Here is a 26406-nt window from a genome sequence, read left to right on the forward strand (position 1 = left end):
CCAGCGACGCCAACAGGTTCCATTAGAAAACAGCAGGGACGACTCGGCAAATAATCCAGGGCCGGATGGCCTAGAAGAGGAGCTGAGAGGAGCAAACAGCCCCTCCGCTCAGCTCGACCCACTCCCAGGGAATGAATTGCGCAGGTCCGAAAGAGTCAGGAGACGCCCAGTCTATTTGCGTGATTACGTTGAAAAATAATATGTAAATATCATGTAAATATTGGTAAAGTGTTTTCTGGGAGGGAAGGAGTGTAATGTATCTTTAAATATTTCGGCGGGAAACAAGCACGTTGCTGATTGGTTGAAGCCGCCGGCTAAACTGTATTTAAGGAGAGGTTTTTCCCCAGCCCGGTTGCTGGGTTCACCATATAGTAAAGAGCTGTTGTCACTACCCTGGTCTCCTGCCTCGTTATTGCCCGAATCTAACAAGTTCAAATTGGATCTGACCAAGAAGGAGGCTCAGCAGAAGCACCTCACTGAGGACTAGGAGCATAGGCTTTCCAAGCAGAGGCAAGACCTGTGAGAGTGCAAGGCCAGGTACTGGCGCCTGGAGGCTCAGCAGGCTGAGATGGTCAGCCAGTACCAGGGCATGAGGCAGTCCTACTGGAACAAGGCCCTCCGGCTCCTTGCTACCAGCGGCACTTCCCTCCAGCCTTCGCCCAAAGTCCCGGCGCACCAGGAGGTTGAAGCAGACCCCAGATCAGAATTTATGCCCCACTCCAACCAACACAAAAAGACCCTGAAGGGGGAGACTCTCTGCAGCAACACAAATATTCATTGCACATATCTGTCCCCGGGGCTATAGTTTGAGGACTCCTGATTTAGTGCAATATTTAAAAAATGCAAATAATTTTTCTGTGGACCACCAAAATTTTCTCAGGGACCACCAGTGGTCCACGGACCACCAGTTGGTGACCACTGATCTAGTCCAACCCCCTGCCCAAACAGGAGATCCTACACCACTTTAGACAAATGGTTATCCAACATCTTCTTAAAAACTTCCAGTGTTAGAGCATTCACAACTTCTGGAGGTAAGTTGTTCCACTGATTAATTGTTCTAACTGTCAGGAAATTTCTCCTTAGTTCTAAGTTGCTTCTGAGCATGTATATGCATTGGATCTTAGGCAAATGATAATTTTACAAATGATAAATATTACTGATACACGTATACAGAAATCTGGGAAAATAATAATTTATAATGTGGTATACTTAGCCTTTTAAAAATGTGAATGTCAATTAAGCTGGTTATTTCGACAGTATGACCCTGCCTCTCATTTTGAACACTCTCCTTATCAATAGGAATCTTGCATTTTATAGAGTCATACAGCTCATGAATTAAAGGCCATTTGTTGATGTAACAAAGGTTACAAATCCAGAAGATAAATGTACTGAGGGAATAGCCAAGGATAATAAGCTTGTTTAGCAATTAAGGCTATTGTGAATATTTATTTATTTAGTGTAAGATAGAATAGAATAGAATAGAATAGAATAGAATAGAATAGAATAGAATAGAATAGAATAGAATAGAATAGAATTTTTTATTGGCCAAGTGTGATTGGACACACAAGGAATTTGTCTTGATGCATATGCTCTCAATGTACATAAAAGAAAAGATACCTTCATCAAGGCGCAACATTTACAACACAAATGATAGTCAATATATCAATATAAATCATAAGGATTGCCAGCAACGAAGTTATAGTCATACAGTCATAAGATGCTATTGTGGATAGATAAAATTTTATATTAAAGAACCAAACAAAGCCAGAGATATTCAGGAACCATCTATGACCTAAGTACGAGACATAGAGCAAATAAAAATTCCCTCTATAGTACAATGGCATTTTCATCCAATAAATCAAATGCCAAAAATATTTTTGTTTGGCTAATACTATCTTTATATTTGGAAGATTAGATCTATTAGAAAATTAGTACTATTAAATTCTGGCTTACATTCTGGTCAATTGGGATTTTATTTCATATTAATATTTCACATTAATTTATTTTCTTTTAGAAACCATGTCTTTCTTTCAGATATGCTTTTGTTCATCTTTACCAATACTTTTCTAGCTTTCCTGTATATAAGAAAAATGTTCCCTTATATCTAAGAATACAGTTAATGCAAATGCATTTTCCTCTTACTTGATTGGACAGAGGGATGGAATTTCAGGCAGTTGTCTGTCAGTTGTGCGCAGTAAAGCTTTCTTTCAGCTAGACACAAAGCCTTCCACGCTCTAAATGCTTTTGTAACTTAATCTGACATCAGATGAAAATTTTCTTTTCAGTGCTGCTCTTTACAATTTAGAAGAAAGAACACTGAAACTGACATCTGTATATAGTCTTGCAGAATAATTTGGAGGGTTTGGGTAAGTTCTCTTTACTTTTTTAATCAAACAGACTTTTACAATGTGCATTACAATTAAAACTGATATTTTACAAAGCAATGTAAGCAGTGAAACTTTCTGCATCATAATCCGTAAAATGTATTTAAATTATAAAATGTAAACATGGTAAAGAACAAAACATACTGAAAGCAGTTAATATGTTAGCAAAAAAATTTTTTTATGTTAGCAAAAAACAATTTTAATGTGATTCTCATAAAAAATTAATAGTCTCTAAATCTCAGAGATAATTTGAAAAAAATATTGCCATGCTATTGGCTGAATCTACCTGAAGATAGCCTAATGATTTCATATATTGAACATGCATAAGAAACTTCAATCTGAGCCGCGATTATAGGCTGGGAAACAAAGCAGTGATTATGTACCATGTAATATACCCAGAATTTTAAAATTATCTTGATTATGTTTATCAATTATCTTGTTTCTTTTTGTGATTGTAGAATTGTGTTCTTAAGAGAGTAACAGATAGCAAGGTTTTTAAATTGTCCTTTTAATATGCAGCCTGCCTTTTTGATACATTCATAACACATCCATGTAGCAATAATGACACTGTATGGTCATTATCTTGCCATACTTCATATAAATACTCTGCTATTTTGGTTGACTCTCCAATAATGCATTTTTCCACAGTACTCTGTTTTAAAATTCAGGAGGGGGGAATTGGCAGACTACATTACCAGAGCAAAAGTCTCTTCTCTATCCAACCAGTTCCTTGCCATTGTTATCCACAGTCTTCTCAGCTCGCAAGCAGCCCATGCACTCTGTCTTTATCTGTACCAGAATTCCAAAAATTTCCAAAAGCACAATTTATCATTCAGAAATTAGCTCTATTGTCCCAACTTTTTATATTTTTCATAATTCACATTCAGCTGTTCAAATGTATCTGATAGCCACATTCCTTCGGTTAAAAATATCTGTTTGCATACTTATATACTGCTATAACCACATTGATTCCTGATTAAACTATAACTTTTTAATCTGAGTGGAGGAAGATCTTTTTGCAAATGGTAAAGACTAGAATAAATAGACTGGTTTTTCTTCACTGTGTTTCCCTAGGAAAAGTTTTATTGCAAAAAAAAATATCATAGTTTCTGTCATATATTCTTGACAAATGTATCTTTTCTTTTTATGTACACTGACAGCATATGTACCAAAGACAAATTCCTTGTGTCCAATCACACTTGGCCAATAAAGAATTCTAATAAATCTAATAAAATCTAAATCTAATATATATTTAACAAACAGGTTATAAGCCTATGCCATTTTAAACTATACATACATATCACTTTTATTGATCTATATTTTATTTCTACATAGCCTATTCTTCTTAGTCATTTGAGCATACATCAAAGTCATTAGCTATCTTCAAATTGGCTTCCGTTACTGTCAGCTTCTGTTCAAAACTGCTGAATCATTTGCTTAGCAACTTGCCAGAGTGAGAAGCTGCTTTATCAGCTGCATATATATATATATATATATATATATATATATATATATATATATATATATATATATATATATATATATATATATATATATATATATATATATATATATATGAAGAAGAAAAGAAAAACAATAGGACAGGAACGGTAGGCACGTTTGTGCGCTTATGCACCATGCCTGCTCCTGCTTTGTGAAGACTTGTCTGTTAAGCTGATGGCTTTTTTTTTACTTTCTCAGCTCCAGATTCCTTCTTTCTGCTCTCCTACATAACACAACACACCTACACACACCCACACTCTGGTATTCTCCACCTTTTCCTTTTACAGTTGAAAACAGGTGTAACTGCAATGGGTAATATAGACTGCCTTAAAGTCTCAGGGGAGTAAACAAAGGGAAGAGATTACTCATGATGGCTTTCCTTCCATGCTGAGTAAACCATTACTAAAAATTCCTTTTATCTGTTTTTGCTGAATGTTGTTGTTAATGGTTTGTTTTAATTTAAGGTTTTATTTAGAAATGTTGAGCATGTGGTGCATTTTGGAATCTTGAAATTTTGTTTTAGTTTCAAGAAGAAAGATTTATTTGTGATAAACTGCTTAAGAAATAATATAGATGTTAGATTATAACTCCATTGAAGAAAAATAAAAAACATTATGCAAAATCAGACTCGCATCTGAATATGACCATCCATAACATAACATAACATAACATAACATAACATAACATAACATAACATAACATAACATAACATAACATAACATAACATAACATAACATAACATAACATAACATAACATAACATAACAACAGAGTTGGAAGGGACCTTGGAGGCCTTCTAGTCCAACCCCCTGCCCAGGCAGGAAAACCTACACCATCTCAGTCAGATGGTTATCCAACATTTTCTTAAAAAATTTCCAGTGTTGGAGCATTCACAACTTCTGCAGGCGTTGCACTTATTAATTGTTCTAATTGTCAGGAAATTTCTCCTTAGTTCTAAGTTGCTTCTTTCTTTGATCAGTTTCCACCCATTGCTTCTTGTTCTACCCTCAGGTGCTTTGGAGAACAGCCCGACTCCCTCTTCTTTGTGGCAACCCCTGAGATATTGGAACACTGCTATCATGTCTCCCCTAGTCCTTCTTTTTATTAAACTAGACATACCCAGTTCCTGCAACCGTTCTTCATATGTTTTAGCCTCCAGTCCTCTAATCATCTTTGTTGCTCTTCTCTGCACTCTTTCTAGAGTCTCAACATCTTTTTTACATCGTGGCGACCAAAACTGGATGCAATATTCCCAGTGTGGCCTTACCAAGGCATTATAAAGTGGCACTAACACTTCACATGATCTTGATTCTATCCCTCTGTTTATGCAGCCCAGAACTGTGTTGGCTTTTTTAGCAGCTGCTGCACACTGCTGGCTCATATCTAAATGGTTATCCACTAGGACTACAAGATCCCTCTCACAGGTACTACTATTGAGCAAGGTACCACATATACGGTACTGGGGCATTTTGTTTTTTTGGCCTAAATGTAGAACCTTACTTTTTTCACTGTTGAATTTCATTTTGTTAGATAGCGCCCAATGTTCAAGTCTGTCAAGATCTTTCTGTAACTTGAGCCTATCTTCTGGAGTGTTGGCTATTCCTGCCAGCTTGGTGTCATCTGCAAATTTGATGAATTCCCCATCTATCCCCTCATCCAAGTCATTGATGAAGATGTTGAAGAGTATTGGGCCTAAAACAGAGCCTTGGGGTACTCCGCTGCATACTTCCCTCCATGTGGATGTAGTTCCGTTGATGACTACACGTTGAGTGCGGTTGGTCAGCCAGTTACGAATCCATCTGGTGGTGGTGCTGTCTAACCCACATTTTTCTACTTTATCTAGTAGTAGGTTATGGTCTACTTTATCAAATGCTTTACTGAAGTCCAAGTAAATTATATCGACAGCATTCCTCTGGTCTACTAATTTTGTCATTTTGTCAAAGAATGTGATAAGATTAGTCTGGCATGATCTGTTTTTGACAAACACATGTTGGCTTTTGGTTATTACTTTGTTTGCTTCTAGGTGTTCGGTGATTCGTTGCTTGATTATCTTTTCCAGAATCTTCCCCGGTATTGAGGTCAGGCTGATAGGTCTGTAGTTTCCTGGATCTGTTTTTTTTCTTTTTTGAAGATGGGAACTACATCAGCTCTTTTCCAGTCCTCTGCATCCAGATAAATGCTTGCTCATTCTGTCTACAGTATTAATCTCTTCTAGTTCCTTCTTTAGATAAGTAGATAAATCAGAGGAAAAATACTGCTATTATACAGTAGCAGTCAGCAAGCTTTTATTGTGGAAATTTCTAGGCAGACATCAGCTGAGCAATGAATAACTCCATTCAAAATTCATAAACATTGTCTATTCTCAAAAATTGCAGCTTGAAGACGTAGTCTGAGGCCCAGCACTTTTTCAGTAAATGTGGTAGTAGTAGGACCTTTCAAATCTGGACTACAAAAATCCAAATAACTGATAAATTACAACCAACAGTTAGAGATTTCTGAACCTCTCTGTTGTCGTCTAATTTTTTTGCAGCTCTGATAATGGTAATAAAATCATATACAAAAGTGTTACTTCCAGAATTCCCAGCAAACTGTTGAAGTAATACAGAGAATTTCAGAAGTTCCCTCAAAAAATGGATTACAATAAAGCTAGTCCTTGACTTAAAACAATTTATTTAGTCACCATTCAAAGTTACAACAGCACTGAAAAATGTGACTTATGACCGTTTTTCACAGTTATGACCTTTGCAGCATCCTTATGATCATATGATCAAAATTCAGATGCTTGGCAACTGACTCATATTTATGACAGTTGCAGTGTCCTGGGGTCATGTTATCACCTTTTGTTACCTTCTGACAAGCAAAGTCAATGGGGAAGCCAGATTCACTTAACAACCGGTTACTAACTTATCAACTGCAGTGATTCACTCAACAACTAAGGCAAGAAAGGTCGTAAAATGGGCAAGATTTATTTAACAAATATCTCACTTAACAACAGAATTTTTGAGCTCAATTGTGGCTGTAAGTCGAGGACTATCTGTACTGTATCCAGGTAATAAAGAATTACATAATCACTAGATGGCAGGAAGGAGTTCTTGTTTCGTTTCCCTCCCTCCTTCCTTCCTTCCTTCCTTCCTTCCTTCCTTCCTTCCTTCCTTCCTTCCTTCCTTCCTTCCTTCCTTCCTTCCTTCCTTCCTTCCTTCCCAGAAAAGTTAACATCTCCCAAATTGCTGAAAGTGATTTTTCAAGTTCTGTATAGAATTCTGAAATTTACTATAAAAGAAACTAATGCACAAGCCCCAAATAGACAAATAAAATTCTATTCTATTCTATTCTATTCTATTCTATTCTATTCTATTCTATTCTATTCTATTCTATTCTATTCTAAATAGACATCTATTGATGTAAAAAAATATATCTCAAAATCTTTCAAGTCAAAAAGTTCCTCTAAATGGGAATATAAATTCTCTTCAATCTATGGTGTTTTTTATTTGTTATTTGTTATCTTAGGGATGGGGCTTTTTTAATGACAATATGATGTAGTGGTTAATGACAGAAAACACTGGGGCGTTCACTGTCTCTCAACCTAAGGATTTCTTATACTGGCAGGAAGAGAAAAGGGCATGAACATTCAGGTTTATTAGATTAGAGCATAAAACAATAACAATGTAAATTAGCAAATTATGTGGGCTACTTTGAGTGAAACCAAACTGCCAATGTAGTAGCATTTGTTCAGATCCTGCAAGTGTCTTAGTAAGCTAAGTAAATAGTAAGCTATTTCTCATTTTGTTTTCTACTGGTTATTATTGTAGGCACATATACTACTTATGTAAATTATGTTCAAGGTTTTATCAGCATCATTCATGATCAGAGACAAATGCAAATAATCTTTCAGTTTTGTGAAATGAGACAGTTTCTCCTCATATCTTGAGTTAAACTACTTGTGGAGGGAAATTATATTTAAGGCATTCTTTATGATCCATCATAACCTCACTCCTTCACAGCTGCTTGCTTTTCCACCTAAAGGTAATGTGGTTGTTGTTGTTGTTGTTGTTGTTGTTGTTTTGGTAGAGATGGAAAGGCATATTTCACTGTACTGAAATTAACATATTTGATGGGCAAGAAGTGCAGCAGTGGGTTTTAAAGGTCACATTTAAAGAGAACTCCCATTTTTTCTGCCCCAGCATTCATGGTGCTTATTTTTTTTAAAAAAATCAACAAATGAAGGCGCAATGTTATTGTCATGCATAAAACTATCTAATCAAGAATAATGTTGGGATAGGCTAATTGCATAGCTCTTTTCATAACACACTTATCAATTGCTTCTTCTTTACATTCTTGCAATTTCTCTCTGTGCGGTTGCCAGCTTCCATGCCCTGAATGACTTCTTATGAAATGTCACAACTTAAAAACTTTAGAAGGTTAGTCACTGTATAAGACTAGGGATTTGGGGACAATCTGGCTGCCGCTTCCCCCATGGATTACGAGAGTTGATTTGCCTGATTTGGCTGGCTATGGGGCTGTCCCCATTTTTCTCTCATCACTCCATGTGTCTGTCTCCCAAAGCTGCATTCTCAGTTGAAGAGAATGACCGTAAGGCTGCCATAACAGCTACAGAAATCTGTACAGCTGATGGATGGTAGCAAAGTTATTTTTATGTAACTTTTTCCTGCCATCAAATGGATATATGCAGCCAATATGATAGGTCCAGTTTACTGAAACAAAGTAAATGGAAGTAACATTAAGAGCAATGTACATTGCAGGATCTATATATATTTATATATGTCAATACCTTTTTTGCCCTATTGTGTTTTGATTAGTTTGATTCCCTTTTATTATAATTTAATTCTTGAGCCAATTTTTTTGCCATTATTGCATTCAACATGCTTTAAATTATAGATAAATCAGGACCATTTCAACTGTTTTTCTATTGCTTGTCATTATCCAAATAAATTTTAAACGTTCTCCTTTTTGTTGCAGTCTTAAGTCAGTAATCATCATCCATCAGCTTGCTGGAATAAGAGAATGGCTGATCGAGTGCTTGTGATTGGCAGTGGAGGTAGAGAACATGCATTGGCTTGGAAGCTGGCACAATCTCCACACCTGAAACAGGTACTGGTTGCACCAGGAAATGCCGGAACAGCCAATGATGGGAAAATGTGTAATTCAGGTAAAAAGATTATTACGGACAATACATTAATATATTTAAATGCCCTTCAGGGAAAAATCCATAATACCTCCCAAACCATTCTACCACATACTGTACAAAAATAAATGTTAAGGGTGGGAAAGGGGATGAGGAAAAGGGGGTGTGAAATACAAGGGGGAAGAAAAAAACCCAGAAAAGGGGATATTGACTTCCAACCCTTCCTAGCAGAGTACAAGATAACACACTCCAGCCACAACTTTTTACTTTTACACATTAATATATAACTAACCATTTCTATAATACCAAATCTTTATAATCAACAAAACCAAGATCAAAGTTTTATTTTTTTCTTCACAAGCACAAATTCCAGAAGTGATATCCAAATAAGAACATATTTCCTCTTTATATAAAATAATCAATTTAACCATTCCTGCTTTATTTTCCTTGCTATGGAAATAATGTGTTTTTGTTTGAACCTGGTAATCCTTATGAACTGTCACCATTTTTATTTACAAAATTAATGGCATTCTTTCAAATTCTTTGGCCTAAAAAAAGAGGAGGGAAAGAGGGGGACCTTTTTTTCCCCTTTCACCCTCCTTTTTCCTTCAAAGTACTAAACTTTTTAAAAACAAAAAAGGTACTTTTTAAAAGTCAAAACTTTCTAATACATCTTATTCTTTAACATACAAGCTTTAAACTTCAATAATGCATTTACCTCCCTCCCTCCCTCCAAACTACCCTTATAGAATTTTTTCTTTCTTTTATAAACATCCTTTTTAACATACAGGGTTTTTCTTTAAACTGATACATCATTTTGTTTTACTTTCTCTTAATACAGGTACATTTTCAATAGCTTTTGCCTACTTTAAAAGTTACTTAAGCATTTTATACAGAGGTGAAATGCTCCTGGTTTGGATCGGATCACCCGATCTAGTAGCAATGGCGGCAGGTAGTTCGGGGAACCGGTAGCAAAAATCCCTGGCCCCGCCCCCTGCCACAGCTGAGCCGCGCGATCATCACAGTTTTTTTATTTTTTATTTTTAAAAGCATTTTTTCTTCGGCCGAAAAAATGCTTTTAAAAGTTAAAAAAAAAGCCTTTGATGATTGAGCAGCTCAGTTGGGATCATCAGAACCCTTTAAAACCTTTTTTTAACAACCTCTTCGGTCGAAGAGGTTGTAAAAAAAAAGTTATTAAAAGGCTCCTCTGGTGATCCCAGATGAGTTGCCTGATCGCCAGAACCTTTAAAAAGCATGTTTTCTACAAGCTCTTCTGCTGAAGAGGTTGTTTAAAAAGTCCTTTTAAGAGGTTCTGGTGATCAGGCAACTTTAGCTGGGATCATCAGAGGAGCCTTTTAAAAGCTTTTTTTCCCTCTGGAGATCCCAGCTGAGTTGCCTGATCATCACAGGCTTTTAAAATCATTTTTTTTACAACCTCTTACAACAGCCCCTGCCCATGCCCACCCAATCGCCCGGTCCCCACTTGCCTAATTGCTGCTTCTTTCGGGCTCGCAAAGCCTTGCTTCAGCTGCTGCAATCAATTGCATCAGCTAGCAACTGAATCTGCCTGCCTGCAATCCATCTCATCGATGAGCAACTCAATCTGCCTGCCTCCAGTTGGGTAAGTAACTGGGGGGGGGGAGCTTTAAAAAATAGTTAATTTGGTTTTTTTAAGGAGTTTTTTTTTTAGACAGCAATTTAAAGTTAAGGAAATTTTAAATGTAGCTGCTTTTATCTAAAAAATATAAATAAAATAAAATAATAAAATAAAATATTTGTGCAGCTTTCTGAGATTTGGTGTGTTTCTGTAGTGTTTCACTCTAACTACACATACACCCCAAATCTCACAGAGCTGTATGTGGCATTTTGTGTGTATGTGAGTCAGTTGTGTTGTGCGTGGGTAAAATGTGAAAGTTGGTTTTTGGCACCTCTTATTGTTTTGTGTACTTTGTTTATTATTTTTATTATTTACGCCCACCCAGGCACCTGACCACCAAGCCAGACCCACCAATTAAGCCACACCCACAGAACGGGTAGGGAAAATTTTTAGATTTCACCCCTGATTTTATATATATATATATATATATATATATATATAAATACATTTGCAAATTTTGGGTTAAACCTTTGTTTCAATTGCACATATCAAGCAGAGAAAATGCATCCTGATTCCAGTTAACTCATTAAATTTAAGTCACTCCTTCCAGCTTATTTTCATGGAGTAAAATCTTTTTCTTCTCTGGAAGTATCAGAGTCCTTTCTTTTTATCACGAGATCCTCAACCTTGTTAATGTCCTTAAAGAGAATATCCCAAATTTGTCTTCTTTAAGTTGTGTTGAGAGGTTTACATTTGAACCATAGTAATGAGGATGAAAGTGATAGTTAATATCCGGCTCTTCCAAAAGCTACGATAAACTCCTCTGCGTTTTCAGCTACTTGTGAAGTTGCCTCAGCAGTTTGGTAACATTCTCCACATGTTTGCATCTCAGAAGTACTATGAGAGGATTTTTTATCCTCAGAGATCAACTGATCCCCAAATTGACATATTTTTTTAGACATATTTTCAAATATATCTACAATACTTTGCTCCACCATCTTGGCTTCCTCTTTTAATCAAAATCAGAAGATTTTAGCCACGCACAGCTGAGAAGATCAAGCTACCAGTTACTACAATAGTAAACTAAAATCATAGCTTTCAATCTTTATCTTTCTCTGTCAGCCTTTTTTCCCCTCTCTCAGCCCACTTCTTTATTCGGCTTGCCTTAGCAGCCTTTTTCCTTGTTCTTTTTTTTAAATTTTATTTTATTTTGTCACAACAGTATACACAAGCATCAACATAAAATAACTACATATCATATAAGCATATATATGAGCAAAAGTATGTAATAATTTTTTACATTATTAATTTTCTTTAATGTTTAATGTTTTAATGTTCTTTCAGACAAAAAGAAATCCCTAAAATGGCGCAGGTCTTCAAAAAGGTATAGCAAGTTGTTGCTGGAGAGGGCCTCTTTTAAATTGACTTGAGATAGAATAATAGTCTTTGAAGGTGATTAAGATAAGGCATAACTTACTCTTGGTTTGAAACGTGAATTTCCAAAAACAATGACTTCTTAAGCCCCCAACAAATTGCAGCCTTTCCCCTCCCAGCTTTTGGCATGCTTTGGAGTTCAACTCCAAAAGCAATCTGCCAGTTTATAGCTGTACTGAAGGGTCCCAAGGGGAAGTTCTTAAACACATCCTTACTGGGTGGGTCATAAAACCTGATGGGATATCAATCCCTTCAGTCAGAAGGTAGAAGAGCAACAATCCAGGGAGAAATCCTTCTGAGATCTCTCCCCATACGTCTGTTCAGTTAGCCATGTTCCCAGGAACTCCTCAATCAAAACGTATCAAACAAGTTGAGTTTGCATATCTCAAGAAGCTGCATAAAAACTAATCAGTACTAAAACCAACCAAACTTAGCATATTGTAAAAAAAATGGAAATTGCCCCTCACATGTACGATTTCTTCAGCCAACTCTTTATATACATTTTTGAAATTATTATTTTTGTTAACTGGATGGTTTTTTTCTGCTTTCCTTGGGATCACAGTTTTCATACTTAATATCTGGATCTTAAATTATGTTTTTTTATTATCTATTTCAGGTGTTTTAATTAGCAACCACACTATCCTTTCCCAGTTCTGCAAAGATCATAACATTGGGTGTGTGATTGCTGGACCAGAAACTTTGCTTGCTGCTGGTAAGCTCTGAACATCCTACAAAGCTGAAGATTTGAACTTAGATTAAAATTAATTCCCCAGTCTTGGGCTATAGAATTATGTATAATCCTGGACAAGGAGTTCAGTGTCGATACATCATGATTGAATGGCATTCTAAAGATTTGATAATGGTTTGCAGTACTGTAGTTTGCTGTTATGGAGTACAAGAATGCTTTCAGATGACGTTTTTGTCATGCAATTACCATTCCTCATTTGTCAAATTTTATAAGGAATCCACATAACATCATCTTACTTTTGCAGCCATCTTGTGTTTTCCCACATCCTTTTTCTACAAAAGTTAAGGAAAAAATATAGATTAGGCCCACAGTATCTTTTAATTGGTAATCTGTAATTTAGCTTAATTGATAATACAAAGTATTTTCCATCTTGAATTTGCCTTCCCATTAACTTCTGAGGTGCTCAGAAGTTAATGGCCACCATGACAGCCATGGGCCTACGCATATCATTGGATCAAATCATTTCCCTATGACTTCTCCCCTCTCACGGATCCTGTCACTCCCAGTGGTTCATGGTTGAATTGAAAGAGATGAAATAAGAGACATATAGAGCACAGCAGCAGAACAAAGGACAAATTCAACTAAGCAGGATAAAACCTGCTATTAAGGCCTACATTTATAGCTTACACTTGCTGCTGTAAGTGAGCCTTTCAGTATTTCATTACTAGGAATTGTTGATGACTTGGTAGCAGCAAAGTGACAATACTTTCCAACCTGTATTGACTATTTACAGATAGTCAATTCGTGGCCTTCTTTAAGGTGACCTGAGTTGTCCTGGAAAAAGGGGATTCAGACAAAGTTGTAGGGAAGAATTTGCAGGCAAAATTGCTCACATTCATTCCAATTTGAATGCCACCTGGTCCAGGCAAGGTAACTGGATACAGTCTTATTGGTTATCTAGGAACAGTTTCATCCTGCTGGGCCTGAAGAAGTGGACAGGGTCCTTATAACTGTAATTCAGCCACCTACTTCTTAGATTCATGCCCCAAATGTACTAAAGATAAGCAAAATCCTAAATTTCATTCCGTGTGCACTCCATTCTTACAACCATTAATATGTATATTAATGAATATTCATATAGCCACTGATGACTAATAATGTTGTATTTAAAAATGGACTAACAACATAATCTTTCCAACAACCTCATTATATTCCAAACTCTTCCTTTTCATAGCAATGATGTATTTTTTAAATGCTCTTTCTTCTGGGTCAGTACAATAATATGACATTCAATTACATAAGCAGTTTTATCTGAGCCTTTCAGTATTTCATTACTAGGAATTGTTGATGACTTGGTAGCAGCTGGAATTCAGTGTTTTGGCCCTACAGCCAAGGCAGCCCAGTTGGGAACAAATAGATATTTCACTAACATCTTTCTTGATCAGCATGGAATTCCCACAGCAAGATGGAAAGCCTTTTCAAATCCTAAAGAAGCATGTGCTTTTATTAACAGGTAAATAGTTATTCTCCTTCACTGAAGTATTTAGACTATCTCTTCTTAAGCAATGATTGTGTTTCTAATAAAATAATTTGATACAGGAGGACCTTACAAGCATTTTAAGACTATATATGAAGAACATTTCCTCTTTTTTATGCCTAATAGTATGAAAAAAACTTATATAACATTACTGAAACATATTTGCCAAAATCGGTTTTCATTGGTTAAAAAGAGAAATTTAAGGACAAAGACCATTCTTTCTGATGACATCAGAAGGAAACATTAGATGAAGAAGACTGTTATCATGGTCCGCAGTAGTGGGAGAGCACACCTCACACCAGTCTTTCTTCCTTCTTGATCAGTTTCTTGAAGCAGATTGCCACATCTCTGAGCAAGTTCTACCCCAGTTCTGGAGGTTCACTATGAATGGCCAGTCCATGCAGGTTAGAAGCTAAAAGCTTGACTTTTAAAATAGCTAAAAGAGTCAAATTGGACAAGTATAGATTTATGTGTCAACATGACTATTATAAAGTGGAAAAAAAATAGTACTACTATTCCTTGATAAAATAATATAGAAAAAGTCTTAGAAACTTTGTAAACAATCAAAAATACGTTGACACTAATACATTACTATAATCATTTTTAAAAAACATTATTGAGAATTCTAGCCTGCATGCACAATGATGCAGATTATCACCTCATGCCAGAGGTCAGTCAACCTTTGAGTTTCATGTGAGGCAGTTTAACCAAGCCTCTCCATAAGGTAATAAAATTAAGATTTCCATTTTTCAAAACAGAGGCAGAAGCTGTAGGTAAGGCTAGAAAAAAGAACGAAGTTCTGTTTTTTCAGCAGTTTTGCTTGCGTTTATTAGGTTTCTCAAGAGGAAGTCTAGGAATAATTGTAATTGTAATCCCAGATTGGATCCTGAGACCTCTACTCTTCTACCTTCAAGACCGTACTATGCATATTCACCCTTAGTGAAGCATTTACATGTTGCTGATCAGAATTGTAGGAGTCCTGTGAATAATTTTGGTCCTTGATTCTGTCATATAGTTTTCCAGTCTGTAAGTTTTACAAAAGGAGATCTTAGATCATATCCTGTACATTTTTTTTCTAATGTGCTCTATCTTATTTTAAAGTGCAGATTTTCCTCCATTGGTGATAAAACCTTGTAGTTTTGGTCCTAGAAAAAAAATAGTTCTTGCATCCAACCGAGCAGATGCCTCTAAGGCGGTACAAGATATTCTTCAGGTGACTTACATTTCTATGTAAAAGTATTCCCTGTATTCATACATAATACTAAGAAAATACATAAATCACATTATGACTTCAGACAATATGTGAACCCCGAATGTGATTCATTTTGGTTTATAATTGCTTTATAATAGTAAGTTTATAGAATTTAATAAGTGAAGTTGCAATATATTGAAGTGAATTAGTGAATCAGTGGGCCACTTTGGGGCCTAACTGTGCAATGTAATAGCAGTAGCTATTATATATGCAGGTATGTATGCAGTACCCCATATGATATTATGATTACTTAAGGCACATTGAGCAGGGATTGGACTCTAATTCTAATTCTATAATTAATTCTGATTATATAAGATAAGGAATTATTAAGGATTTGACTTGTATTACCCATGAGTAGAATATGTTCTATAAAAAGTTTTATATGTGAAAAACGAAGTGGTACTGATATTGGAAATGCTGTAAAGATAGTTTCTCAGTAAAAAAAAAAGGAAAGATGAAAAGAAAAAAAGATTTGACCAGTGGCTATTCTATTTATAATGCAGGACAACATGTGTTGTCATTCTGGCGACTCCTCTGAGACAGTTATCATTGAAGAACTCCTTAAAGGGGAAGAATTTTCAGTATGTTGTTTTATTAAATATTTGTGTGAGAGTTACCATTGTTTGCTTGCGTTGCTTTTTACCCTGATTAGTCTAGTGTGATTATTAACATCAAAAATAAAGTTAGCATAGTGCTTAGAAAAGTGTTGAGCATGATGGTAGTGCTAAATATAATTATTGTAGAAGTTCAGATACAGTTAATTTGTTGGATTAATATATTTGGATTTAAATTCTCATTCTGTTCTCTGAGTAATCCCATGCTAGTCAATCATTTAGGTGGTCGTAGAACTGCTATGGATAAAATAAGTGCATAAGTTTCTGGAGAATACACAAGTATTTTAACTAATCCAACAAATGCTTAAAGAAAGAGAGAACAAGTTTGTAGAACAAGTTTTAATGTAATTGTTTGTGTCAACTCCTGTGCAAAGAGAATTGTCAGCATTTTAAAAAAAGAAGCAAGTGCAAAGGCTACACAAGGCATTCACTCTCTAAGCCTTAATATGTGTCCTAAAATCAATCTGATTAAAGGCGACAAGCCTTGATATATATTTGTATGTATATGTATACACGCATGCACACACACATACTGTATGTACACGTATAAGTGGGGGGGGGGTGCTAAAAGTGAATGTATGTATCCAAAATTTTAGGGCAATTGAAGTTTTAAAAATACAGTAGTGCCGAGCTTTAACATTTTCAAGAATTTCGTTTGAAAATATTATTAAAAGCCAGAAAAAATAAATAAATTTAAAAGCATTATGGAGAAGGAGCAGTGGTGGGATTCAAGTAACTTAACAATCGGTTCTCTGCCCTAATGATTTCTTCCAACAACCAGTTTGCCAAACTGCTCAGAAAGATAACAACTGGTTCTCCTGAAGTGGTGTGAACTGGCTGAATCCCACCACTGAGAAGGAGTCATAGAAATGTGTTTTCTTGCATTGCTCCTTTCCCATCTCCACATTCATGGAGTTCAAAGTAAGGAAAAATGAAGGTTTGTAGATTTAGGAAAGAAGAGGAAAAAAACCGGAGAGGAGTAGACAGTTGTGGGGATAATGTTAACCTCCCTGTTGTGAAACAAACTTAAGTTAAGAAGTCAGAATATAGCTGGAAAGGCTTGTTGAATAGTTTGCAGGTCTTGTATGTGTTAATTGAAATATCAATACAATAAAAACATGGATTTTATCTACCATATATATAATCCAGTCTCTTTTGCTCTCCTTCCAGTATTTATGCTTTGTTGATGGAACCACTTTTATTCCCATGCCACCAGTTCGGGTCCAGAAACAGCTGCTGAATGGCCATCAGAGTCCAAGCATTGTTGGAATAGGAGCCTTTGCCCCTTTTCCTAAGGTGCATCATATTTGGTCTATGATCTTACTGAAAGATGCCAAAAAGCCTTATATATTAAGTAAACAAGTAAACATTTGGTTACTTTAGTAGGCTTTCTGAGTCAACAATCATTCAACTTTATCTTTTTTAAAAGTTCAGTGGTATTGGTAGCTTCCTTTCTCTAAAGAAACAAAGACATAGTGCACAGAAGGCTATGTACTTCATTAAAATATAGAACCTCTGGCACCAAAGTAAAAGGACATTGTATTTTAGCATATATACAGTATACAATACATGTATTTATCCTTGGAACACACGGATACGGATGTTTCTACCTAGCAGGAGAGAATCAGAAAATCTGTGTTTGGTTAGAATGTAAAAGCTGCACTTCTAAACATAGCCATAGCCATACTCACACAGCCCACACACACAATGTACACAGATACACAGATACACACTGACAGTATTGAATGATTCATAAGTATCGATAATCAATGGCATCTTGACTTCTAAAGTATGCCCTTACTTCTATTTAGGTTGCAATGCATATTTAGAATATGTGCTGTTGTAGCAAACTGAGTGCTTGTGTTTATGACTTGCTGTTGAAGAGAATGTACAATAGAGAATTCTCAATCTGTTTGTCTCCTTGACTTACTAGGTTTCTGAAGTTCTTCTGGAAAAAATTAAAAGCACGATCCTTCAACACATTCTTGAAGGTATGAAGCAAGAAGGTATGTCATATGCAGGTAAGGGGCTATACTTATTTTTCATTTTATTAAGGAATTGATAATACAGTAGACTAGTTATGCATGAAGTATGGTCTCAAGGTTGCAACCATCTCACCCCACTAAAGTCTTGCATGTGACTTCTTAGTTCTTCCAAAACTTACTATTGAAATCTCAGTTCGGGCATAAGAAAAAAGTGAAGGAGAAAACAGCCACATTTTATTTGGTAAGTAGAATTCTGCTCTTTTAAACGGTAAAATAAATAGTAAAATATTAAAGCTGAAACAGCTCCTGATTTGAGAGTGACCTTTGGCCTACTGTGCAAAGCCTGAGAGCTGACAGAAGTTGTGAATCCTGTTTTAGTCCAGCTGCTTGATGTGCTTAATTGAATGCCTCTGAAGAAGCTTATGGGGTGTATGATGTTGTAAAAATTATATTTTGTAAAATTTATATTTTGAAAAAGTTCCTGTCCTATTGTTTCCTTTCATTATATCCAATTAATATAGTTATTACATACTTATGCTTATATATATGCTTATATATTATATAGTTACTTTCATGCTTATGCTTATATATACTGTTGTGACAAAATAAATAAATAAAATAAATAAAAAAATAAAAAAGTTGTCTAGTCTAGATATAACTCTGGATGATTGTCTTGTTATTATTATTATTATTATTATTGTTGTTGTTGTTGTTGTTGTGTATGTAGGACAGTGGTAAAATCCAAATTTTTTTATTATTGGTTATGTGGGCGTGGCTTGGTGAACGTGGCATGGTGTGGCTTGGTAGGCATGGCCAGGGAAGGATACTGCAAAATCCCCATTCCCACCCCACTCTGAGGTCAGCCAGAGGTGGTATTTGCCAGTTCTCCGAACTACACAAAATTTCCACTACCGGTTCTCCAGAACCTGCTGGATTTCACCCCTGATGTGGGAGCCCAGAGAAATCTACATCAGTTGATTTTCTTTGTTAGCAAGAGATTGCTTCAGATGTTATTCTATGAGGTGTCATGTTACATGCATCAGATAAAGACTGATCTGAGAACAAAACTGATGGGTGAGGGTTCCTGATTAAGAATACAAACCCTAAATCCACAGGCAAAAAAGACAGAAAATATATTCTGCTTTAAGAAATTCATTATTTTGCCTCCCCACTCCCTGTAGGTGTGCTGCAGGTAGAATTAATGCTTACTAAAGATGGCGTGAAAGTTTTAAGTGTTGACTGTCATTTTGGTGACCCACAATGTCAGGTAAGGAGAGATACATAATTCCAATGAAACACTAAAACAATAAATGTTTTGGACTAGATTACTTTCTGTTGTGTTTTGTTTTCTAATGCTTTGTACATTATGGCTGATAATGCTGCATTAGTATTGTGAGCTAACAAAGCTTTAGCTTCTATATTATACTAGTATATTTTCTTCTATAGAGCCCAAAGGGAATTTCCATTGCTCTTCTATTTTGCCATGTTCCCTGAAAATATCATTCTTTATGTCAGTGCTTACAGAGGTCCAGCAGATACACAAATATAGCATTTGGGAAAAGAAAAAACAACAAAGCTGAATTCTGAAGTTAGAACTACTATAGTACTTGTATTTGATTTTTTACATAATTTTGTAGATAATTCTTCAACTTCTTAAGAGTGATCTTTATGAAGTTATCCAAGCTATAGTTACTGGCCAACTCTGCAATTCTATATTGGCTTGGTCGGATAATTGTACTGCTGTGTCAGTTTCCATGGAAAATGGCAGCTATCTTCAAGATCATAAAAAAAGCATGGAAATCACTGGTAAGTTCGTTATTTTTATGTATTTTATTTCTCAGTCTTTTCTTCTGATATTTGATGATAGTCATGTTTGCTCAAAGAATAGCATCTTAGCACTCCCTCTGAGATGTAACATTCTTAATTATTTCCTAGTTTTGTCCTTTTTCAAGAGTTTCTAAACAGAAACAAATAAGTAAATTGAAGATTTTTCATTACTAGAAAATTTGTCTCCCAGTCATCACAGAGTATGCTACCATATAACTGCAGTACAATAGTAGCTATTTGTAGGAAATATTGTGAGAAAAATAATGATGCCAATTTTCCTTTTGATTTGTTTAGGGCTTCTTCAAGCTAAAGAGTTAGGCCTTGAAATCTTTCATGGAGCAACTGTAATAAAGGAAGGCAAAGTGCTGAGTAATGGAAACAGAATCCTTACAGTAACAACTGTCAAGCAGGACTTCACATCAGGCCTTGAAGATATTTACAAAGGACTAGCAGTCATTTCTATCCAGGGTGCAACCTACAGAAAAGAAACTAGCCATCAAACTATTGCATTCTTCAGACAGTTTGTGTATGTGAACAATGGAAAGTAACATGTACTAAGCCATGACTCATGACTTTTCCTAGGATTTTCTTGCAGTCAGCATCTTAAACAAAAATGAGAGCTATTCTGGGAATGTATTTATTTTTATTTATTTTATTTAAGAAAATGTATATGGTTGCCTATATACTCTTAGTGACTCTGGGCGGCTTACAAGGATAACATAATAAAAAATAATATAAACATAATAAAATAATATAAAAATAAATTTATATCTCAGAACACCTAAAAAACAAAAACTATATCCATGAATATGGTTTATAAAGGTTCTAATCAGTTAAATTATTTCATTAGTACTTCTTAAAGATACAGAAAAACTGTTCAGAGGAATAATATCTATTTAGCTAATTGCCACAGTATCCAATTTGTGTTTTTTCAGCAAATATTGGAACATGGGGTGGCATCTTAACTCCAGACAACATTGAAACTAAGGCAGTTTTGGGTTTTTTTGGTGGATGACATACATAAAAGTCAATGATGGAATAGAACTATATTGAATCTTTTTACCTGCTCTGCAATGGTGGCAAACTGGGAGAGCCAGGATTGCGGTCATTGAGCAAAACAGTCATGTGGCACTTCACTTAATGACCACTTCACTCAGCAACTGCGATTCCAGGTCCAAATGTGATCATAAGTGAAGGTCTAGAATAGAATAGAATAGAATTTTTATTGGCCAAGTGTGATTGGACACACAAGGAATTTGTCTTGGTGCATATGCTCTCAGTGTACATAAAAGAAAAGATACATTCATCAAGGTACAACATTTACAACACAATTGATGATCAATATATCAATATAAATCATAAGGATTGCCAGCAACAAGTTATAGTCATACAGTCATAAGTGGAAAGAGATTGGTGATGGGAACTATGAAACGATTAATAGTAGTGCAGATTCAGTAAATAGTCTGACAGTGTTGAGGGAATTATTTGTTTAGCAGAGTGATGGCCTTCGGGAAAAAACTGTTCTTGTGTCTAGTTGTTCTGGTGTGCAGTGCTCTATAGCGTCGTTTTGAGGGTAGGAGTTGAAACAGTTTATGTCCAGGATGCGAGGGATCTGCAAATATTTTCACGGCCCTCTTCTTGATTCGTGCAGTATACAGGTCCTCAATGGAAGGCAAGTTGGTAGCAATTATTTTTTCTGCAGTTCTAATTATCCTCTGAAGTCTGTGTTTTTCTTGTTGGGTTGCAGAACCGAACCAGACAGTTATAGAGGTGCAAATGACAGACTCAATAATTCCTCTGTAGAATTGGATCAGCAGCTCCTTGGGCAGTTTGAGCTTACTGAGTTGGCGCAGAAAGAACATTCTTTGTTGTCCTTTTTTAATGATGTTTTTGATGTTAGCTGTCCATTTGAGATCTTGCGATATGATAGAACCCAGAAATTTGAAGGTTTCTACTGTTGATACTGTGTTGTCAAGTATTGTGAGAGGTGGAAGTATGGAAGGGTTTCTCCTAAAGTCTACCTGTACAGACTTAATACCAGTTCATTTCAAATCATAGCAGGCCAAGTAAACCATTCTGTTAAAAACCATTATAACATTCAATAAATATAATTCATTAAATAAGCAATAATAAATAAGCAATTCCAATTAATGCGATATAATAATGATTGACATTATTTATTTTTTACATTATATATAATGTATAATATATACATTATTTATGTATATATTATTATTAATATATACCATTGAGAGGTCCTTGCGGCTTTCTGAGCTTGTGATGATATTACCTAGTTGGGTAATGAAAACAACCAAGTTCAGAGAGCACCAGAAACCTCACAATTCAACCCTGAGCTGTGCTGAACTACAAATATTCTCTTCTATAGTTACAACATTGGTCAAAAATAGTTTGTCAATAGTTTCAAGTACAGGAAGTATTAGGTTTCTTGCTTCAGTGAACTTTTTCACTGTTTCTCTGGATGTAATTCATTTAACAGCAACAACAATCAAAGTGGTGTTTGATTTTTACTGCAATGTAGTCTCCTGTTATGAGTCCTGCAAGTGCCTGTTTTATTAATTACAATTGCATTTATTTCTGATTGAGGTCCCCATCACATGAAGATAGAATTTCAGATTCCATAGCATGCAGTATCTTGGATCATTCATCTGTATTATCCGCTGCAAGGGGTACCAAGCTAGGTAAGGAAAGGCTGAATGGAAGAATTCTCAATGAACTTGGAATTAAAATAATTTTTTTGTTCAGGGTGAACCAAACAATTCTTGGCAAATGTTTCCTGGATTGTTTTCACTTAGCTCGGAAGTTCTTCTCTAGTTCTTTGCACAAGAATTAATACACATATCATTCCATCTTTATTATTTTTAATAATAACTTGTCATGATTTTCATGAATCAATAACTGCAGCAGAGGAGGTTTTCAATTCTCTCATAGGACTGTTTAATAATAAACTGAAATTTCTGGTTATTTGGATAATAAGCCTGAATGTATTTAAACCAAGCAGCCAGTTGGATGACTTCAGTTTTGGCAATGAGTGCACTGTTGGAAGACCTGAAAAACCAGATAAGAGACAGATAGTCATGGAGAAAATCTATGTGTTCATTTGGAGTTAAAAATTACATAATGGCATATAATCGGACTTATATATTACATATGCCAAGAAGTTCATAGTAATCATTCCCATTTTCTTACACACAGCAGAGGGAATGTCTTTTACAAGATGACCTCTGGTATTATCCATCAGTGTATCATTTAAAAGCAAATATGTTTTCCTTTGGAAAATGTTGTTATATCTAGGTAAACTTTTTAATCAGTAGAATTATCAAGGAATCAAGTTCAAGTAATATGAATCTGTTAACATGTACTGTTTGCATGTTATACAAAAAGAACTTGCATTCTTTTAGAGCAGGGGTGTCAAACTGGTGGCCTTTGGGCTGGATGCATCACATGCAGGCCACCCCGACCCCAGCTCTGCAAAGGGAAAAAAGTCTCAAAACGTCACGTAATGGCATTGTGGCGCCATGAGTTTGACACTCGTGTTTTAGAGAGTCATTGAGGCCACTTGGAGGTTTATCTGTGTCTCAGAGTTACCTGAGTAGTGCAAATCTGTGTGGAGCCTCCTTGGAAGAAGTTGCCTCTTGAAAAAAAGCACTTTAGGGATCTCCACTTATTTTTATTTTTTTTTGTTTACATTTATACCCCGCCCTTCTCCGAAGACTCAGGGCGGCTTACAGTGTATAAGGCAATAGTCTCATTCTATTTGTATATTTTTACAAAGTCAACTTATTGCCCCCCCCAACAATCTGGGTCCTCATTTTACCTACCTTATAAAGGATGGAAGGCTGAGTCAACCTTGGGCCGGGCTCGAACCTGCAGTAATTGCAGGCTACTGTGTTCTTAATAACAGGCTTTTACCAGCGTGAGCTAAACCGGCCCCTTATTAATTTACCATCTTCATATACACAACCTTGATAAAGTGCAATGTTATAGAATACTCATAATGAAAACACACAGAAATTGCTTCCATCCCTTCCTACCTCCCTGTTATTCTGTTTATAGTTTTTCCCCCACTAGCTGACATAGTCAGAGCTGGCCTAGTTTCTTCTGTAGAACTGCCAACATACTTTGATTGTTCCACCTTCACTTATTGTAGTTATTGAATAGAATATAGAAACAGCTGTTGGATTATAATACCTGCTGCTCAGCTTTCATCTTCTATTAGCAAGACTATTAGCAATTAGCATCACTGTGTGTTGGTACCTGCTATAATCTCAAACAAAAAAGAGGTTAGAGTGGCTGAGTTGTAAATGCATATTTATAATGGGATTTGCCACAAAGAAAATTTGTCATTAGTTGGAATTGTTTCAGTGAATACAGCTAAGTCCTCAACTTAACAACAATTCATTTAGTGACCATTCAAAGTTACAACAGCATTGAAAAAAGTGACTTATGACTGTTTTTCAACCTTATGACCGTAGCTGCATCCTCATTGTCATGTGATCAAAATCCAGATGCTTGGCAAGTGGCTCATATTTATGACTGTTGCAGTGTCCCAGGGTTATGTGATCATATTTTGCAACCTTCTGATAAGCAAAGTCAGTGAGGAAGCCAGATGAATTGGGGGGGAAAGGGAGAGAGAGAGAGAGAGAGAGTGACCATTTTGTTATTGAGAGCAGCTGGATTCTTGGTTACCATGAATACAGATTTTTTTTCCTGGGTAATTGTATTGATTCCTATATAGCACATATTGCAGCTTATGCCTGTTACACCAAATTATGCAGTACAGAATGATCCCTGTGCATGTGTAAGAATTTAAGAGAGTGATTCTCCACTATGTTGTCATCCTCCTACAAGCATGTTGAATTGAAATGGAGAATAGTGATGTTTTAAGCAATGTTATGGTCCATAATATCTTACACTTTTATGGGTTGCAGGTTGCCCTGGGCATGATGGAATCATTCCTGCCCTCTTTGATTTAAAAGCCTCTGGTTATCATGATCCAATTCTAGTATCGCATGCTAATGGCATTGGGACAAAACTTAAGGTAAACAGAGGTACATCCATCTTTAAACTGGGTGTGATTGCTTGTACATAAATATGTGACTAAAAAAAATATAAGCTTTTTTTAGTCAGATCAGAAGGGAATGGCTTGCTCATAAAGACAAAAATCACTTATTTATTTTGAGCTTGTTTATATTTTTCTACACTGACCATGCTGACAATGTGCAGTCAGTCCACTTTATATAGTTGTCCCTCATAATTTCAATAAACTCTGTTTTGACCCTTTGTCTTTTTTCCTTTCTATTTCTTTTTTCCTGGATTGATGATATAATCTTGCTGGACAAAATATCTTCAAACATTAAGATTGCACTAAATGCAATTTATGTAAGAGTGTGGAGTTTTTTAGCTATTTATTTTCCTTCTGGAAGTTGTGATTTGTTTGGTACATTTATAACTATTGCTTTTTGTGACTTTTATTAGATTTCTAGGAAGATAACTGGTCTGATTCTGCAAGACTCATACAATTGATTATATTTTACTGCAATTTATTTACTTATAATTGCTTATCATCCTGAATTACTGAAAATCCCAACCCCTTTTGTGAATGAGCAGATTTATTTTATCACAAATTGTCCCTTCCAGTGCAGCTTCTACATACCACCTAATAATAATCAGAGAAGAGAGAAAATGTACACTATTGTATATTTGTTGTGACCTAGGCTTACTGAGTCATTACAATACACAATTAGTCCCCAAAAAACCCTATTTTATTGTAACAGCTGAGAATTACATTCATTCCTAGTTGAGTACCAATTAGTTGCTAAAAACAAGTCCTTCGGAAGAAATCCTTCAGGATAATCACCAACTTTTATCTTCTTTGACACCTTGCCAAAGGCCTTACTTGGCAAAGCCCCACGAAGTTCAGAAACAAACAAGAATGCCGACTAGAAACTGAGTTAGTAATGTTGCTTTCCTTCAAAAGGCCCAAGTGCCTTTATTTCTCTTTTAAGCCTTATGGGAGGGACCAATTGTCTCTTGGCCTTACCCCCGAGTCATCCCTTTTGCTTTAGCTGCTCTTGCCTTCTGGCAGCTCTACGCATGCGTGCATTAGGAATAGGCTTCTCCTGTTCCTCTGCCTCTCTGCTGTCCTACTATGGGGGCTCTGAAGTTCGCACATCACTCCCAGATGGGCCCCAGCTCTGCCTCCAATGCAGACCCCTCGTCTGGACCTTCCCCAAACTCCAGGACTGGCCCATGTTACTCCCCAGCCTCCTCACTGTCCGACTCTGCTGCTAGCTCCGCAGGTTGCTGGCAGACCACAACAATATTCCTCTGTTGCACTGATGGAAGCTTTCTAGTGACCAAACAATACTGGATGGTTTTCAGCTGAGTTTTTGGATCTATCAAAATACATTGAAGTAATATTT

General features: G+C 35.9%; 1 protein-coding gene across 1 annotated transcript in view; it reads left to right on the forward strand.

Moving 5' to 3' along the window:
* The first annotated feature begins 2225 nt into the window (after window positions 1-2225).
* Window positions 2226-26406, forward strand: part of LOC131199997 (trifunctional purine biosynthetic protein adenosine-3-like) — a 37777-nt gene continuing 13596 nt past the window's right edge. The window contains exons 1-13 of the mRNA XM_058186287.1: window positions 2226-2366; window positions 8864-9053; window positions 12677-12772; window positions 14087-14261; window positions 15387-15498; window positions 16041-16118; window positions 17322-17447; window positions 18085-18172; window positions 19318-19403; window positions 19774-19942; window positions 20258-20489; window positions 22568-22662; window positions 24913-25022. Of these exons, the coding sequence (XP_058042270.1) occupies window positions 8909-9053; window positions 12677-12772; window positions 14087-14261; window positions 15387-15498; window positions 16041-16118; window positions 17322-17447; window positions 18085-18172; window positions 19318-19403; window positions 19774-19942; window positions 20258-20489; window positions 22568-22662; window positions 24913-25022 (1512 nt within the window). The 5' untranslated portion in view covers window positions 2226-2366; window positions 8864-8908. The remainder of the gene's footprint in view (window positions 2367-8863; window positions 9054-12676; window positions 12773-14086; window positions 14262-15386; window positions 15499-16040; window positions 16119-17321; window positions 17448-18084; window positions 18173-19317; window positions 19404-19773; window positions 19943-20257; window positions 20490-22567; window positions 22663-24912; window positions 25023-26406) is intronic.

Source organism: Ahaetulla prasina, chromosome 5 (assembly GCF_028640845.1).
Source record: "Ahaetulla prasina isolate Xishuangbanna chromosome 5, ASM2864084v1, whole genome shotgun sequence".
Classification (NCBI taxonomy): domain Eukaryota; kingdom Metazoa; phylum Chordata; class Lepidosauria; order Squamata; family Colubridae; genus Ahaetulla; species Ahaetulla prasina.